General features: G+C 37.0%; 2 protein-coding genes across 2 annotated transcripts in view; both read right to left on the reverse strand.

Moving 5' to 3' along the window:
• Nucleotides 1-11143, reverse strand: part of LOC142344019 (uncharacterized) — a 60578-nt gene extending 49435 nt beyond the window's left edge. The window contains exons 1-3 of the mRNA XM_075395464.1: nucleotides 10805-11143; nucleotides 7521-7892; nucleotides 7096-7178 (exon numbers count right to left, since the gene is read on the reverse strand). Of these exons, the coding sequence (XP_075251579.1) occupies nucleotides 7096-7178; nucleotides 7521-7823 (386 nt within the window). The 5' untranslated portion in view covers nucleotides 7824-7892; nucleotides 10805-11143. The remainder of the gene's footprint in view (nucleotides 1-7095; nucleotides 7179-7520; nucleotides 7893-10804) is intronic.
• A 1562-nt stretch (nucleotides 11144-12705) lies between these two features.
• LOC142344988 (uncharacterized) lies at nucleotides 12706-16664 on the reverse strand. The gene is made up of 3 exons (XM_075397071.1): nucleotides 16495-16664; nucleotides 15975-16181; nucleotides 12706-13146 (listed from the first exon to the last, which is right to left on the reverse strand). Exons 1-3 carry the CDS (start codon nucleotides 16662-16664, stop codon nucleotides 12936-12938), a joined length of 588 nt encoding a protein of 195 aa, XP_075253186.1. The 3' UTR covers nucleotides 12706-12935.
• Between the last annotated feature and the right edge of the window lie 226 nt (nucleotides 16665-16890).

A 16890-nucleotide genomic window follows, 5' to 3' on the forward strand; every position in this document is an offset into this window, starting at 1 on the left:
CATTGAATAACAGCTTTCTTCCCTTCAGCCTGTATCATGAAGACTGATCAGGGTATATTCTCTTCATCAGATGCAAAGATTAGGTTCACTTGCTCTGGCCATTCACTTTCTGGTCGTTTCAACCAGGCCGGCCCAGAGAGCCACTCACTTCTTTTGAGTTCCTCAATGTTGATTGCTCTGGTGCCAATGTCCGCTGTGTTGTTAATACCGCTGACATGTTTCCACTGTGAAACATCAGTTGTATCTAGTATCTCAGCCACTCGATTGGCCACGAACACTTGTTGTTTGCGATAAGAACCGTGTATCCACTGCAATACTGTAGTTGAGTCTGACCAAAAACTGCAACTATTTATCTTCATTCCATGTTCCTTGACTTCACTGCTATGACTGCCGCTTGCAATTCCAATCGCGGTATTGAAAGATGCCTCATCGGTGACACTCTGCATTTTCCAATGACAAATGCTAAGTCAGCTGAGTATTCTTTTGGTCATGAAAGTAGATAGGCTACTGCACACATCGTGTCTTCGGATGCGTCAGCAAACACATGAAGTTCAGCTTTATCCCTCTCTCTGCTGAAGTATCTTCTATCGATGCTTGTTTCAGCCACTATTGGAAGTTGTTCTTTCCACCTCAGGAATTCTTCTTCTTCACTAGGCTCCATTTCGTCGTCCCAATGTTGTCCATTCTTAGTCCAGATGCCTTTCCGAAGTCGTCTCATGTGAACACTGAACGGAGTAAACAATCCGATCGGGTCGAATACTGAAGATACCAATGAGAGAATCTTCCTCTGGGATATAGGTGTTTCCACTTCCTTGTTCCTACCTCTGCATACTTGAAGACTGTCATCAATAACGGTCCATTGTAATCCTAGCACTGGAGATCCTTCCGTATTGGGTTCCACTTCGACTTGCTTTGTGTTGCTGATTGACTTCAAGTCTTCTGGGATTGCTTTGGTAACTGCATCGTTGTTGCTTATCCACTTTTTCAGTTCAAATCCTTGTCCTAAGAGAAGAGGTTGTAGTTGATTGAGGACTTCAATTGCTTCTTCAGGGGTTTCTACTGATTTGATGAAGTCGTCCATGTAGAAGTTGCTTTGTATTGGCTTTGTTGCTATTGGATACTGTTCTTCGTTGTCCAGTCCCACTCGCTTGAGAGCATAGTTTGCACAAGCTGGAGAGCTCTTTGCTCCAAACACGTGACGCTGATATTCGTATATCTGAACAGGTTCATTTGTTCTTCGACGCCATAAGAACCTCAAGCAACTTCTATTCTGTTCGGGAACTTGCACTTGTAGAAACATCGATTCGATGTCAGCTGTCAGGGCTATTGGTCCTTCACGGAATCTGAATATTGTTCCAATCAACCCATGTAGCAGATCAAGTCCTGCTAGTAGCTTATCATTTAGGTATACTTCTTTGTACTTTGAGGCAACATTGCAAACACGTCTTACTTTGCCAGGCTTGTTCGGGTTTAGCACTGGATGGTGTGGCAAATACCATTCCTTTCCGAAGGTGCTTTTCGCTTCGGACCCTTTCAATATCTTTACGAATCCCTTTTCTACATCTGTATCTATTGATTGTTGATACAAACTCTCCAGGTTTGGGTCCCTTTGGAATCGTCGCTCCCGTGAGTGAAGCTGACCCAAGGCTGAGCTGTAGTTGTTCGCTAGGTTTGGCTCTGGTTCACTCCACTTCGTACCGCTCGCCTGTGAACTTCTTCGAACTATCTAGCATCTTCTGTGCCTGCAGTTCCTTCTTTGACTGGCTGACGACGTTGATTTTGGAGGCATAGGTTTCTACTTCCCATCAGGTTTGGATATTCTCAGCCACTTTCACATCTTCAGTGAAGACGAAATGACAAACATTTTGTCTTCTTTTTCCGTCATGGGTCCACTGACTACACATCTTAGCTCTGTTTGAACGGCGAAAGGTTCACTTCATGTTCCTATCTTGTGGTCCAATGGGCGTTGTAGCTCATATGCTTCTTGGCCAAGGATGATGCCAACTTCCATCAAGTTGAAGCTTTTGTTGGGTAGAACACTCAAGTGATTGAAGCTTTGCTTCAGCTTGGTGTAGTTGTAGTTGGTGTTTCCCAAGGAGATTGACGGGTGTGCAAACGCTTCGATTGAATGCACCTTTGAATGTAGTCCCTTTTTTTGAGAGGAACCTTTTCTGTCTTCAGATCCTTTGTTCCGTGTATGCCAGCTATGTTGAGCGTCACATCGGTGCCTTGGGCTCGTAACTTCTCTTGCACAGTTTGATCGATGAATGAAACCGTTGATCCACTATCGAGGAAAGGATATGTTCAGCCTGTTGCCACTGCTCTGTATTGAGACAGGAACTATCTGAAGAAAGCTAGTAACTTCGTTACTCTGGTTGATTGTTGCTGCGCTTACGTTGACTGCGTCATTGCCCTCGTCCATTTGGTTTTCTGGGTGTAGCAATCGTTTGTGCTTCTTGATGCATCCATTGATACCGCACGCATTGACTTTACAATTTTTGTTTGCATGTCCTTTACCTTGACATCCGTAACATAAGCGTTGCTTCCTCACTGCTGAGTACCGATCATTCACACTCATGTTCTTGAATAGTGGGCAGTTCCATTTTACGAGTGCCATCAGCTAGCGGACAGTAATCACCTTGCGTTTGCTTCGTTTCTTTCACGTTCGAAATTGCACTGAAGATCGATGTTTTCGAGAACCGTTTGTCTCTATTTGTGCTTCTTCGGTCTTCTTCTCTTCGCTCTCCTTTGAAAGCTGAAAACCCTTTGTGCACGAATGCTATCCTAGAGAGCCACTTTTCAAACATAAACAGATCAGGCCAATCTTCATCTTTATCATCAACATTACACCACCACTTTTCTTTGAGAACTTGGGGTAGTTTATCTACTGCCATATACAGTGTCGAGCTCGATTGCAGATCACCAATCTGCTTGTACTCTTTGAGCACATTCACAAAGTTCGAAACAATAACTTGGAAACTGATCAGACCTGTTGAGTCGTGAGGTTTCACCTGACTTGCTTTGCGAAGACTCTCCAGTTGTGCATCAATGATCACATGAGGCCTTCCAAAATTCCACTCCAGAATACTCCATGCAGCACCATAGAACTGCCCAGAATAGCCCATTCCGGAGATTGCTGACATTGCCTTGCCTGTCAGTAGGGTGTTCAGATGGCTCATCTTCTCTGAGTCTGGTATTGGTCGTTGATCCACTGTAGCAATGAACTTACTAGACCACTCCGGCCATTCGAGAGGGCTTCCGTCGAAGTTGTTCAACTTCAGCTTTGGTAGGTTACTACTACCTGCATAGCCACTGTTGTGCCCTAGTACACCAGCTCTGGGAGAAACATCTCGGTCTTCAACACTTAAGGATCGGTCTCGTCAACTGCGATAACGTGAGAAGTGACTATACCTGTTCACTTCAGGGGTTACTTCGAAGCGAGCTGTTGTTCATTCTGGTGTTAGAAGGTTGTCGATCCTGCTGGCCCAGTCTCAGACATCTCTCTTCTTTGGGGTCCAATTGAAGGGTGATTTGTCTCGAGCACCAGTCGATTGGGAACGAGCATCATCGTTCTCTAATACTGTTCTCTTCACTTTGCGCTCTAGCTCGCGCTCTTCCTCCAATAGTTGGTGCTTGGTTTCCAGTTCCTTCATTTGCATTTCCAGCTCTAGCCTCCTCCTTGAAGCGTGCTTGTTCCAGTCGCATCTTGGTTTCAAATTCGATATCAAATTTTTTCATCCTTTTCTCGCGCCTTTGCTTTGCTGAAGATGTTTCCGAGACATTCTCCGTCTCTTGGCCATTTGCGGTTGCTCCATTTTGCACTGTTTGAGCAACTGGGTTGTCCGTTGGGTAGTTGTTATTGCTCTCGTTTTTGCTAACTGCTTGGGTTGCGTTGCTTTGCTCCGCATTTATTGCTGGTTAGGTGCCTTTGCTTTTATATGAAAGCCAATGATAGTCCAAACTTGCTTTGCACTTCCTTGTTTCTTTCAGAAGTTCTTCAACGAATTTAGCTTGATAGGACACAAGCTTGTTTCGACGCTGCAGTTGCTTGGGTATTTCTTCCTTTAGAAGGTGAACAGTCTGTTGGTAGAGGACCTTTAGTTTGTGGGGTCGATCAGAATCTTCAATTATTTTGTATAATTATCCCTGTTTTAGTGTTGACTTCTTCCAATAAATCTGGGAACTTCTTGTCGTACCTTTGAGATGCTGATTGAAGCTCCTCTCTGCTGGTTGTGCTAGGATTGCCTGGTTGCCTTTTGCTTTGCTTGTTCCTTTTAAGCGAGGTCAACTCTTCAATGTGTTTTGTGAATTGCACTCGCACCTTTGGCTCTGCCTCACTGGCGTTGCGTTTTTGATTCGTTTGATCTCTTTGGGGGGTGCCTTTGGCGCTCTCTTCATCAGATTGGACTGCAGTTTGCCTTCCACTATCCGGGCCGGCGGATCAAATGTAAGGGCCGCTCTCCTATCAAAGTCAAGGAAAACTTTACACCGCCCAGTTCGTTTCAGCGGTTTCAAATCTGTCCGGATATTGTTTTTTTTAGTTAACTTTTGTGAACTGTATTATCCGCTATACTCTAGAATGCCGTTGCATTACTTGATACTCAATAATTTCAAATAACCAATTGTTCAGCTTTGCTGAATAACAAACTTGTTTCAAATAATCAAAATTTGCTTGAGTTTTTTTTAATAACTCAAATTTTAATTCGCAAATGCAAAACCCCTTATGTGCAGCTCTAGGTAACTGTCCAAGCAAATGGTTAGGGTAAAAAATTTCTATCTCGCAATGTTTTAATGTTCTGGGCGACCTTTTCCCGATAGTCAAAATTAAGAAATGTGACCAAATTCGCTAATCAATCAAAGTTAACAAATGTAACCAAATTCGCATTTTGTGCTTTTCAGCGCACTCAATTGCTCAATAACGCAACTTGTGAACTATGCTAGGCTTTGTTAAACCCAGTAAGAGAAACTGACTTTATGCTTTGCACAATGTTTTTTATACTTAGGAATTTTGTTCCTCAGAAAGAAAGTTTTGAGAATATCAAAGATAATTCTCTTTTCACAAGTCAAAATTAAGTTAAGACTGTGCAATCACTAATATGATCTACAAAAACAAGACACGATAAAAAATAATTTACCGCTCAAGAAAGTGTGCTTCAATACGCACTGTAAATTAGTTTTAATAAGACAAAATTAACAAGTTTCAACTGATTTTTGGTAGTTTTTCAAGCTCCTTTTACGCTGCTAGTCACGCGGATTTACATGTCAAATTCAACTTTTGATTGGTTTTAGATAATAATGTCGACAGAAAGTAAACACTTTTCCATAACGTCACTTTTTCAGTGTAAATTTGATGTCATGAGAAATTTGTTAACCATGTAGAAGTTTTGTCGAATATTCTGTATCAATAACCGGTTGATTCGCAATCCAATCGAAAAGAATCTGATGCAATACCGTTAAGTCGTAGTATTGTTTGGCTGGTGGTTAAGGTAGTTCGAGTTGGAGTTTCAGTTTAGCTTCATGTATGACGATTGTGTACTAATAATAGTTGCTAAATATAAATGTTGAAGAAAATGAACATATCTGTATGGCTCCGATAGAATGTAGCATTAAGTTTCGCTTGTCATGCTATTCTAAGATGAACTGCTTGAAATGACCTTGGAGCGCTATTCAATTTGGTAATTGAGTTGTTAAGCTCAGCCGCAATATCTGAAGACGTGTGCTTTTACCGGTAAAAGAGATTTGTGTTTCTTATTAATTCATCTTTTCATTTCTTGACAAATTGTGTTAAGTTTGAGCTCCGAGTTAAGGTCTGATTGGATCATCCGAGCGGTGATAGGTTTTGTAAACTCTGTAAACTAACATGTTTCGACCAATTTCTGAGTTTTTAATCTTTTTTTTAAATACTGAGCATCAGAATGAGTTATTTTCTCTAATCGAAGTTAAACAAAGTAGATTATAGCCCATATTGTTCATTCTAGTGCGTTTTTGGAACTCTGTTGTCCTACAATATTAGGCTCAGGGTTTGGATGTTAGTGTTGAGGGTGAACAATTTTTTGCCCAAAATTTCGCGCCAAAACACATAATCCACACAGCAGAGGTTTCAGCTTGGTTCTGGACACCATTGTTCTGGTCTCTAAACCCTGTCAAAAAATTTAGAAAAACGATTTTTTGAACTTGATTTTGAACTGAAAATAAATACGAGCTGTTATTTATGGTACTAACCTGTATGAAAATTCTTGAAGAGATTTTAGATTAACTTAACTTGTTTGGGATGTGAAAGTTTTGACCTGTCAATATTTTATGAGACGTTACAACTAACGAAGACTGCAACTTTACTAATTTCGGCTGTGCTACCAGTGTGGTACAAATTGTGGTTCCAAGTGATGCCGAAGACATTTGGGTTCTGTCCTATGGCTTCGTTAATTTCATCATGTCAGATCCAAAAATCATCTCAGAGTTTTTTGTATAACATTCCTCAAGTATTTTAAGAATCCAAATGTATTCATTTCCGAAAACTATTTTTCAATATTTCTTTTGATCCTGCTACGTTTTAGAAGAAACCTTTTTTATTTTGAAAGATATATAATCTTGTGTGACCTTATATGAGATAACTATCTATACACAAAATGAGCATTGGGTTGCGTATAGCGTACACTTTTTGATCATAGGACAACCCTGGTGATAATATTCAGTTAAACTAAAAATGCGGATGCCCGTGTTTGAGAAAATTAAGGTCTTCTTACATAGATTAAGTAAAACAAAGACAGCCGCAGTTAGCAGAATGTTTTACGTGCCTTATCTTTAAGACGTGCCATAGATCCGATGAACCACTTCAGGTCTGGCGGTTAACACCTGGATATGGTTATCCAAACTACTCAAACAAACAAAAATACATAACTTGCACTTAAGTTTTTTAAACAATAACTAAAGATGTTCATTGTGAACAATAAAGATATACAATTCGGCTTAATGAGGAGTATTGATTCACTCGGATCTTTTCTGTTTATGCTATTGCATGTATAAGTGGGGGGGGGGGGGGGGGTGCAAATGGACGTGGGGGATCCATTGACTCTAGAGTTGAATTCAATGACTAACTGTGGTCTGAATCTGCTAATTGGACATCCGTAGCAGAAGTTGGTTACTCTCCTCACAGGTCCATCTTCACCCGTTGAGATTCCCTGTAAACAAAGGACAGAAATAAACAAATTATATATCTAAGAAAACGTAAAAGTAATTCAAACGAGTACAATGTGAAATCGGATTACGTCAGATCGGATCTGAGACTAAATAAAATTAATCTCACCGTTGAGTGCAATTTTTCCCTGCTAATGACTAATCCATTGATAGATAGATAGATAGATAGATTTATTTAGGTTCTTCGTATAAATACAATAAAGCAAGGATGATCAACAGGGACATCAAGTTCCTCTTTTCAGATCACCATCTCAATATAATATGAATCCAATATAATATAATCCAAATAGTTAGTCATCTTTATCCTTTTTCGGCACAAAACTTACCAAAGATGGTAAGTTGTATTTGAAGACAGTGTGATTAGATCGATGCTGTCGTCTCTCTTGATTTCGTTTAGCGTGTTTGCGTCTAATGCGCCCTTTATCTCTCTCATTACCCCCTGTTCCCAACGCCCACTGTGTCTCACGCCCTATCCTCCCATCCTTAAGATGAGGTAAGGCTGGGTATAGGGTTGCAGGGTACACAAAAGTTTGGTACTTCTTCAATCTCCGGTTGAGAGGGTGAGAGGATGGGTAGTAGTTAGATCTGATTTGATCAATCAGCGGAAGCTCGTACAGAATAATCAGCATCGTCTCTGTTTTTGATTAGTAATTTTCTCAGCGCCCAAATTGGTTTTCTGTTCTAACACGTTGAAAGCCCTAGTTGAGCTCTGACAGTTATCTTGCAAGATTTTGAAAGACTCTGGCGAGATTCTGTTTTTGATAGATCTTGTAAAGTAACCGTTTGTTTTAGACACTGGAAATTTTAATTTAACTTTTGCAAACACTATTATGTCCACAGTAATTGGTCAATTGCTCTGTCATCAGTTTTCAGTTCAAATCGTTGTTATTTTTGTCCTATTGAATTGTGTAGTATTTCTTCTCTTTCTACAGACATCTGGGAATTTTCTTAAGAATCACACCCTAACAGACTAGCTCCCCTACTGAATTTGGACGGACCATTTGGTCCATTTCGCCCATCGTTTTCCGCAAAATGTATCTGCAGATGGATTCGGCTCAAAATGTGAAATATGGTTGCAAAAGAATTGTTTGGAAAATGCTTAAATTTTTGACACCAAAAATCCACAAATTGGCAAGTTTGGCAATTTTGTGAAATAGAGTGAAAAAAATTGTCCCTAAAACTCAACACTTTAAAACTACAAAAATCTACAGTTTGGGTTATTTAAATTTCTTACGATACATCCTTTAAATCCAAAAATAAGGAAGCCGTTACTTTCCATTTAAATAGCTACTAGTCCAACTTGAAATACCCTTTGAAAATAACAGAGTGAGGAATTTTCGAATTAGAAACATCAATAACAATTGAATTCAGTAAAAGTGTACTCAAAAATTCCGCTCAGTTGAGTTCTTTTTGGGTTATTTTAAGCTAGGTGAGTCTGGCTTTTAATTTCACGGACGTTTCCAATATTTACAGTTACTGTGGTTGTATTGGAAGATTTTAGTATATGGGCATTTATTCCACAAAATGGTTGTTAAAGGCTTCTTAATGGACTGATTTTTTGATACTGCTCTGAAAATGTTATCAATATCTGAAAATTCCCCCTGTTCTAAAAGTGATCAGTAGCAGGAAAATTGTCCCTAAAACTCAACACAGGGACATCAAGTTCCTCTTTTCAGATCACCATCTCAATATAATATGAATCCAATATAATATAATCCAAATAGTTAGTCATCTTTATCCTTTTTCGGCACAAAACTTACCAAAGATGGTAAGTTGTATTTGAAGACAGTGTGATTAGATCGATGCTGTCGTCTCTCTTGATTTCGTTTAGCGTGTTTGCGTCTAATGCGCCCTTTATCTCTCTCATTACCCCCTGTTCCCAACGCCCACTGTGTCTCACGCCCTATCCTCCCATCCTTAAGATGAGGTAAGGCTGGGTATAGGGTTGCAGGGTACACAAAAGTTTGGTACTTCTTCAATCTCCGGTTGAGAGGGTGAGAGGATGGGTAGTAGTTAGATCTGATTTGATCAATCAGCGGAAGCTCGTACAGAATAATCAGCATCGTCTCTGTTTTTGATTAGTAATTTTCTCCACTTCCATTTAATACCATTTTCTCCATTTTCTCCACTTCCATTTAATACCAAATTTCCACAAAATGGTTGTTAAAGGCTTCTTAATGGACTGATTTTTTGATACTGCTCTGAAAATGTTATCAATATCTGAAAATTCCCCCTGTTCTAAAAGTGATCAATAGCAGGAACTCCTCTGTATAAAAAGTGATCAGTAACTTTTAATTTCTCAAAAATTTTTCTGAATGAAAGGTTGTTAGTAACTATTGTTTTCTTTAAAAATTCCAGCGTATGAAAACTGATAATAAATATTGTTTTCTGCAGTATCCCTATGTAATGGAAATCATCAGTAACTATTAACGTTAAATCGAAGTACGTTCTTTTGTGTTTTGTAGTTTTTTATATTTTGCCATAGAAGTATTTTATCCCATGTAATTGAAAATGCTCAGTTTTTCGTATTTTGTTCGAATCATTTTTTGTCAGAATCCGACAAGAACCGTGCAACAGTGCATCATATCAACATATCACCAAATAGTTTTCGAGGATTATTAAAATTTCTCTGAAAAGTCTCTGATAAAAGCGTATTAGTTGCTGTTGTTTCAAACGTATCATACATACATATTATGAATATCATTTAACACCTATGAAGGGTTTCGTTGATCTTAATTTCTAATAACGTATAGAGATTTGCTGCTACTATTTTATCCAAATTCTAGCAATTACATATATATATATAAATATAATATACAAATAGCTAAAACAGGAACCATTTTTCCTGTATCTGAAATTTAATAATCGGATTAGGGCGGAAATTACAACTAGCTTAGAAAATGGATTAGTGCTGCTTTAGCGAAATCTACGCCGAAGAGATCAATTTAGTTTACCAAGAACACGCTCCCATGCTTAATTGTTGAATTTGCTGACAAATTTTGTCACCTTAATCCACAGTCTTAAACTCTCGTGTTCCACAGAAAAACAAGATGTGGAATATGGTGACGAATTAGGGTGACAAAATTTGGACAGGAATTTGAGATAATCTAGTTCAATTTCGATTTTATAGGGGCGCTAGTCTGTCTGTAATGACAAGGTCATGTATTAATATCGGTAATGGTACATGTTCATATATAATCTGTATTCATTTGACTTCATATGACTTCTCGGTAATCATAAAATAACAAAAAATTATTGAAAGTGGAATTGACCCCTGGTCGACACTTGTAATTCATCATCTCACATGTTAGGGGAACAGACCAAACTATCAGTAAGTTGTTGAGAGCCGGTAAACATCTTTGTTCCGATGCAAAGATCGTACTAGTAAATAAGGTCCTGTTTGTATGATTTTATATATGATCCATGTATGGACCCTATAAATGGCGACACGGCCATGGTTATGCGCGTCATCGCGTCAGCTCAAAAGTGATGAGTCCAAATTGCGACAATCTGACACTTTTTTAGTCTCGCACATTTCCAAAATTGACTTATCGTCTTTTTTTGCCCCAGTCATGAATTATAGATAGATTGTAAAAGTGCAATATCTTACAAGATAACAGTTGGAGTTCGTCTTGGGCGTGTTATGTTTTCACGGCTACAATTTTCTGACTCTGGAAAAGATCTGAGATTAATTTGCTGAAATTCTTAGGAGAAGAGAATTAGGAATGATCAGTATGAAAGTGTAGACCACTTTGATACTGCAAACTTTTTGTCAAAACCGGATCTCTTCTGTGCTTCATGTTTGAAAAAAATAAATGAGGTTATTGGAACAACTTATCCTGTAATACAAAACTGCAAATTTTTATTCCATTATGCCATTATACAGTCATTAATTGTAAATGATTTATGAATAAGTTGCATACAATGCATTGAGTTATAAACAAAAAGGAAAAATATAAAGAAGTAAAGTTAATCTTTCTTTCCCCATCTGCGGCTTAATCTGCAATCTAATCCACAGTAATCTCGGCTGACTTTTCTCCCTATGGAAATGTTTGGCTTTTATTCGAATATTGAACTACAAAGGTAAAAAGGAAAGCTCAATTTTATTCATTATCATATTCTCAGTGAAATAAGGTAGTTTTGGATGGAAAAGTCATCGTAAAACATTTTTTATAGCTTTGCCCTAGTCCGAAATCTGTGGTTTTCTGGCATGATGTTGCATATCACAGTCTGTCATGATTGTTGCAAGGTAACAGTAGTCGAAGTTCTGCCAGGCTTCGTTGACCTCTTATCGGCTATTTCTCAAATCATGGTCATAAGCAGAAAATTTAGACCAATGTTGAGCATCCCAAATAAGCTTCCTTTTCAGCTTTTAACAAAATAACATCTGTAAGAGGCGGTGTCCTTTATTGGGAAAGAAGATCTGACCGCTTTGAATTATTATCCCGCAAACTGGACATTTTATCATGATATAAAACCAGATTATGTGTCTTACAAACTCCTAGCCAGGCGATGCATATTAGCGATTTTGAGGTTTTACACAATTGAAAGAATATCCATAATCAGTGTGCTCTTACTAAAAATTCTTTCTTATAGCACCTTTTTATCTGCTCCTTAAAAGCTTCACGAAAAGGCAACACAAACTTTAAAAGCATTACATTTTAAAATGGCGTGAGATTTTGTTTATTCTCAAATTGAGCTATCAGGAGGAACTAATCTTTGATCAAATCTTGTCCATCCGAACTAAGATTTGATCACAAACCTTACTTCACAGAATTGAGCTCTGTTCAATTTTTCCTATGGACAACTTTTTCGAGCGCACATACAAGGCTCAATCGCTGATTGGTCTGTCCCTGGTTTTACTCTGTGCTTGAGCGACGAGTAGTTTTTTGGATCTCAAAAAAAATGGCGACAGAATTTGGTGACAAACTCGAGTAAATTTACTCTAGAAAATAGACTTTTGCCTCATCGTTTCAAAAACTTCAAAAATTATTTCAAATGTCAAATTTTGAGCATATGCGGAAAAATCGTTATTTTGATGTTAATTTGAATGCTTCGAGTTTATGGAAGTGTAAATATTCACAAAATCATTCAAAGAAATAAACGTTTGAGTCGCAAAATTGGAAACTGCCTGTTTTTGAGGTACAATTTCAGGAAAAATCATATTTCCATTTTCTCTGAAATTTATATGAGCTAGCTGTCTAGGAATTGAAATAAATTTGATAGCAGTAAGCTTAAGAATCACAGAAGTTTATATAGAGGAAATCTAACTAGCAGCTTGAAAGTTTTCCGTAAGCAGCAGTTTCCATAAGGCGATTCCCATTTGAAACATTTCCAATAGATGATTAAGCTCTTAAGTTAACAATACAAAGACCTAATGAACAAAATGAAGTTAAACACATTACACGCGGGACTCAGTTTACTCTTGATTGAGAGATACGTATGAGCTTCTATCTGTATTTTCTTCATTAACACCTTTATCAGTTCTCAAAAACTGGAAGCTCGATTCGATTGATTCTCAGTCAATTCGCACAATTTCTAAGGGACACAGCTATCGTAATAGTAATTCAATTGTTCTTCAAAAACACACAATTTACATTGTAGTTTTGCCATTTGGACGTTTGCTTTTGTCAACAATTGTACGTTAATAGTGTCTAAAATTCATCAGTTTTGAAACTTTGCCTTTTGGCAGTCCAATTGTTCATTTTGCTCTTCTGGGTGTTCACATGTTATCTTTTTTATCACTTTCCTCCAAAATTCATTGGCAGGATCTTGTGACCTTCCCCAGGACATGATCCTCCGCGCATCGCATTGTGACACTCTCTGTTTCGTTCGTAAATGTAGAGACCGTTTTCAAAACCTGTCAACGCCCACAAGTCCCACTCTGTCCACTGTCCTTGGAAAGTCTTACCCCACATACCACAAGTTTTGCCTTGGGCTGTTTCGATTGAGCTAGAATCATGAAAACTAAAACCTTTATAAAGTCATGACATGTAAGTTCTCGAGTCGAATACTAATGTTAATATTTTAAGGCTTTGTAATATTCGTTCAAGACTAACAAGACGTAGTTAGATCCCTCATGATTCTGATACGATTCTTACAAATCTTTAAGGATTAACTTTTATCGCACGATTCTTTCACGATTAATTTTTCTCACAAGATTCTATCACGATTAACTTTTCTTACAAGATTGTTGCAAGATTAACTTTAATCACAAGATTGTTGCATAATTTTTTTCTCACAAGATTTCATACAAGAAACGTTTACTTATAAAAACTTGCAAGATTTGTTTTTCTGAATGAAGCCCCTAGATCTACGTAAAACAGACCATTTTTGAACAAAACTCTTACAAGATTAACTTTTGTCTTTGTCTCTGCTGATCGACAAAGGAGAAATTCTTCTGGGGAGTCAAAGAAATTGTCCAAATCAGGAGAGACTTCACATGTCAGCACTTATTTTGTTAGAGTTGGTCTAAAACGCTCAGGAATCATTGGCAATTGAATAATTCACCATTAATTTATTAACTAATTTTAACTTATTAATTTTAATATTCGAAACTTGTGGTTTTAAGGTAATCAAAAATCAAATTAACGTACAGATTGAGCTGAGAATGATGAAGAACCCACACCATATGATAATATAGCTATACCAAAAAACTATGGTGAATTGAAGAGCTGGCAAAAATAAGCAAATTCTATTTGGTTTCCGAAAACAGGCGGCCTTTCCGTTAATCCAAAACAGCCTAATTTTTTAAAGCTTCAATACGAACAAAAATATTAAGTAAAGCCTAAAAATAGCATGTGAGGTCAATTTAGGCAGCATAGTAGTAAAGAGACGACTTAAATAAGAACGAGTTACACCTCAAATCTTTAGAGAAGTTTTTCTATGTGAAAACAGTGAGAAAAAGTTTTGGTAGCTTATATACCTGTGAATCTTTGAGGTTAATTTAAGAACTCTGAGGTTAATTGGAAAGCTTCCTAATTAAAAAGACAATATTTTTTACTAGAGCATTTCTAGACTAATATCTTTTTTCAAAAACTTTAAAAACTTTTTTTCCTGAAAAAAGAGACAGAAATCCAAGTTCTTTTATGTTGCCTTATTTTAAAACTCTAGAAAATTTTCTACAACAAAAATACAAACAGAGCATAATATTGAGAAAAATGTGAGAACAAAATTTAAAAACAAAATTTTCTGTTTGGAAAAATGCGTGGTTTTTAAGCAGGTAAGATCCTTGAGCATCAGTTAAACTGAATGCATCAGAAACTGCCTCTTCTCAATACAAATTTTCATGACTAATGATAATCAAGCAAGCCGCAAAAAAGAATATAAATTGGAGAACTAGGATTAAATGAAGTTGACCGTTTTTCTCAGAACAATTTTTTTTCAAGTCGAAAAATTTCTCGAAATTATAAAGTGACCAAAAATTCACGAAAATCTGATTTCTCTCTTATCTCAAAGTTAACCGTCCACGCCCTAAAGCTTAATGTTTTTTGTTGCTTGTGTGATTTTTGTTGCCTGATCTGATTTCTCTTTTATCTCAAAGTTAACCGTTCGAGCCCTGAATTTTAATGTTTTTTGTTGCATGTGTTTTTTGTCTCAGTGTGATTACCCGTTCTGCCACTTGAAGTGCGCACCTTAAATTTAAACTTCAATTGACCTCACCCAAAAAAATTTAAATAATCTGAAATTAGAACTCAACACTAGCTTACTGAGAACGTGAAGTTGCGCTAAATAACTCATATTCATTGTTGCTGAAAAATGGCACAAAAAACATATCTGATATTTTTTGTTGAATATCAGTTGAGACCAAAGAAGTACAAAATGCACAATGAGCCTTTACTGATTGCTGTTCAGTCAACTGTGAAAGCGGTCAAAGTGTATGCTATCACTTAAACTTAAAATTTCTCTTATTTTTCCAAGTTTTATTTAAAATATCTTTATTTTTTTTCAAGAAATTTTTAACAATTAACCCTTCATAGAGAGATCTCAACTGATTTTCTCCATGTTTATCATGACTTCAATAAGCATTTGAAATAAAATGAACGTTGGACGAAAAGTTAGTTTAACACATGTGAGGGACGGGACGGGTTAAAAATTCTTAAAAATGTATATTTCTGTACTATATGGAGAAATTGACAAATCAAAAAAATAATTTTTTTAGAGATACCCTCGAATAAACCGCTAGATGTCGTAATTCTTTGACTTTTGCCTATTGTAGTTAAATATGATTTCAAAAATAGGCCTAAATTACCTGAAATTGTGGGTAGAATTTGTAGAAAATTTTTACCCAAAAAATTTTTTGTAGTGAAATGTTGGAGGCGGAGAGCTTCAAATTGATATTACATATGCTATTCTGGCTGCTCAAAAAAAATCAAAAACTCTCTGAACAAAAAAGTGAGCCGAGAATAAAATTTCTCCAAATTTGTTTTTCAAAAAAATATTTGGGAACAATAACGTTGCCAATAATTAGTTATGTGTTTCGTTTCAACTCTGCCTTGTTTTAAGTCTGCCAGGAAAAATAATCAAAGCCTGCATGCAAAAACACAGCAGATATTGTTAAACAGCACGAAACAGTGCCAATATACAGAAAAGTAGCAGCATTCAAATACATTTTATATTGAAATATTTCAGATGTTATAATTTAAGAAAATGATAAAATGCTTGATCTATAAATTTCTAGCATGTAAAACTAACTAAGCGGCTAGTCTAATTTAGTAGTCTAGTTTTAAATTTTTTAAAAAAATAGTGCAAAAATTCAAAATTTATGAAGTCATTCTTACGATATATCGGCATGACTTCCATTGACATTACAGGCGGGAACGAATTGCAGCCTCATTTCGGAGTAAGTACAGGATTGCATGTGTTCAAAGGTTGCGTTGAAACTGAACGTGTCAACTTTGTAGAGATGACATCCTCTGTGTACTCTCTCGCAGAAATTGAACGAGATGCACTCTACAGTCTCAAGACACAGGGAAGCACACCGGAGTCTAAAATGTCGCAGACTTTATTGCACAAATTTGAATCACGCCCAAATTTTTGTCTGGATTGTTTCAGCGTGGCCATTTTTTGTCTGGATCCCCGGTTCATATTTCCACCACCTCACCTCGATCAAAAACGGTCAAAATGTGGTGGGAAATGACCATTTTTGATCGGTTTTGACCGTTTTCGACCGCTAAATTTAGTAAATGATTAATTTTGGCCGTTTTTTACCCACTATGTAAAAATTCTTTGAAGTTTTGCTCAATTCTCAATAGTTATCTCTAACAATTTCTCAAATTGGTGTCAAAAAGTTTACATTACCTGTTTTCAGTACGTGGAAACGACAGGATTGAGGAGATATTGAGCAGTCTGACATTTGGAATAAATTTTTCAAACGCAATCTCACGAAAAGCCAGTGGATACCTGCTCAATGAAAATACCAAAACATTAAAAGAAGCAAATATGGACACTGCAAATCTTAGACAACTCATTTCTACCGCTTTCAGATTTTTCGGAAACTTTAAAATCTTGAGGACTATGATTTTAAGTGTCTTTTTATTTGTTTACCAACAATTGCCAGACTTGCTGCGCCTTCACAATTTTGAACAACCAAAGAAAACAGTCTGATTTGGAAATTTGGAACCAGAGGAAAAAGAATTATTCAGTTCTTCCACTACTTAAATACTATCGATTCAAACTTATATTTTATATATTTTC

This window comes from Convolutriloba macropyga, chromosome 8 (assembly GCF_964194025.1).
Source record: "Convolutriloba macropyga chromosome 8, txConMacr16.3, whole genome shotgun sequence".
NCBI lineage: Eukaryota > Metazoa > Xenacoelomorpha > Acoela > Convolutidae > Convolutriloba > Convolutriloba macropyga.

What these genes read in the sequence shown, in the direction of transcription:
- LOC142344988 (XM_075397071.1), bottom strand. Translation starts at nt 16,664, where the DNA reads ATGAGTTGTCTAAGATTTGCAGTGTCCATATTTGCTTCTTTTAATGTT. An exon ending in TTTCCACGTACTGAAAACAG is followed by an intron (nt 16,182 to 16,494) that starts GTAATGTAAACT and finishes GCGACATTTTAG; the next exon opens with ACTCCGGTGTGCTTCCCTGT. An exon ending in GGAAGTCATGCCGATATATC is followed by an intron (nt 13,147 to 15,974) that starts GTAAGAATGACT and finishes TCATGATTCTAG; the next exon opens with CTCAATCGAAACAGCCCAAG.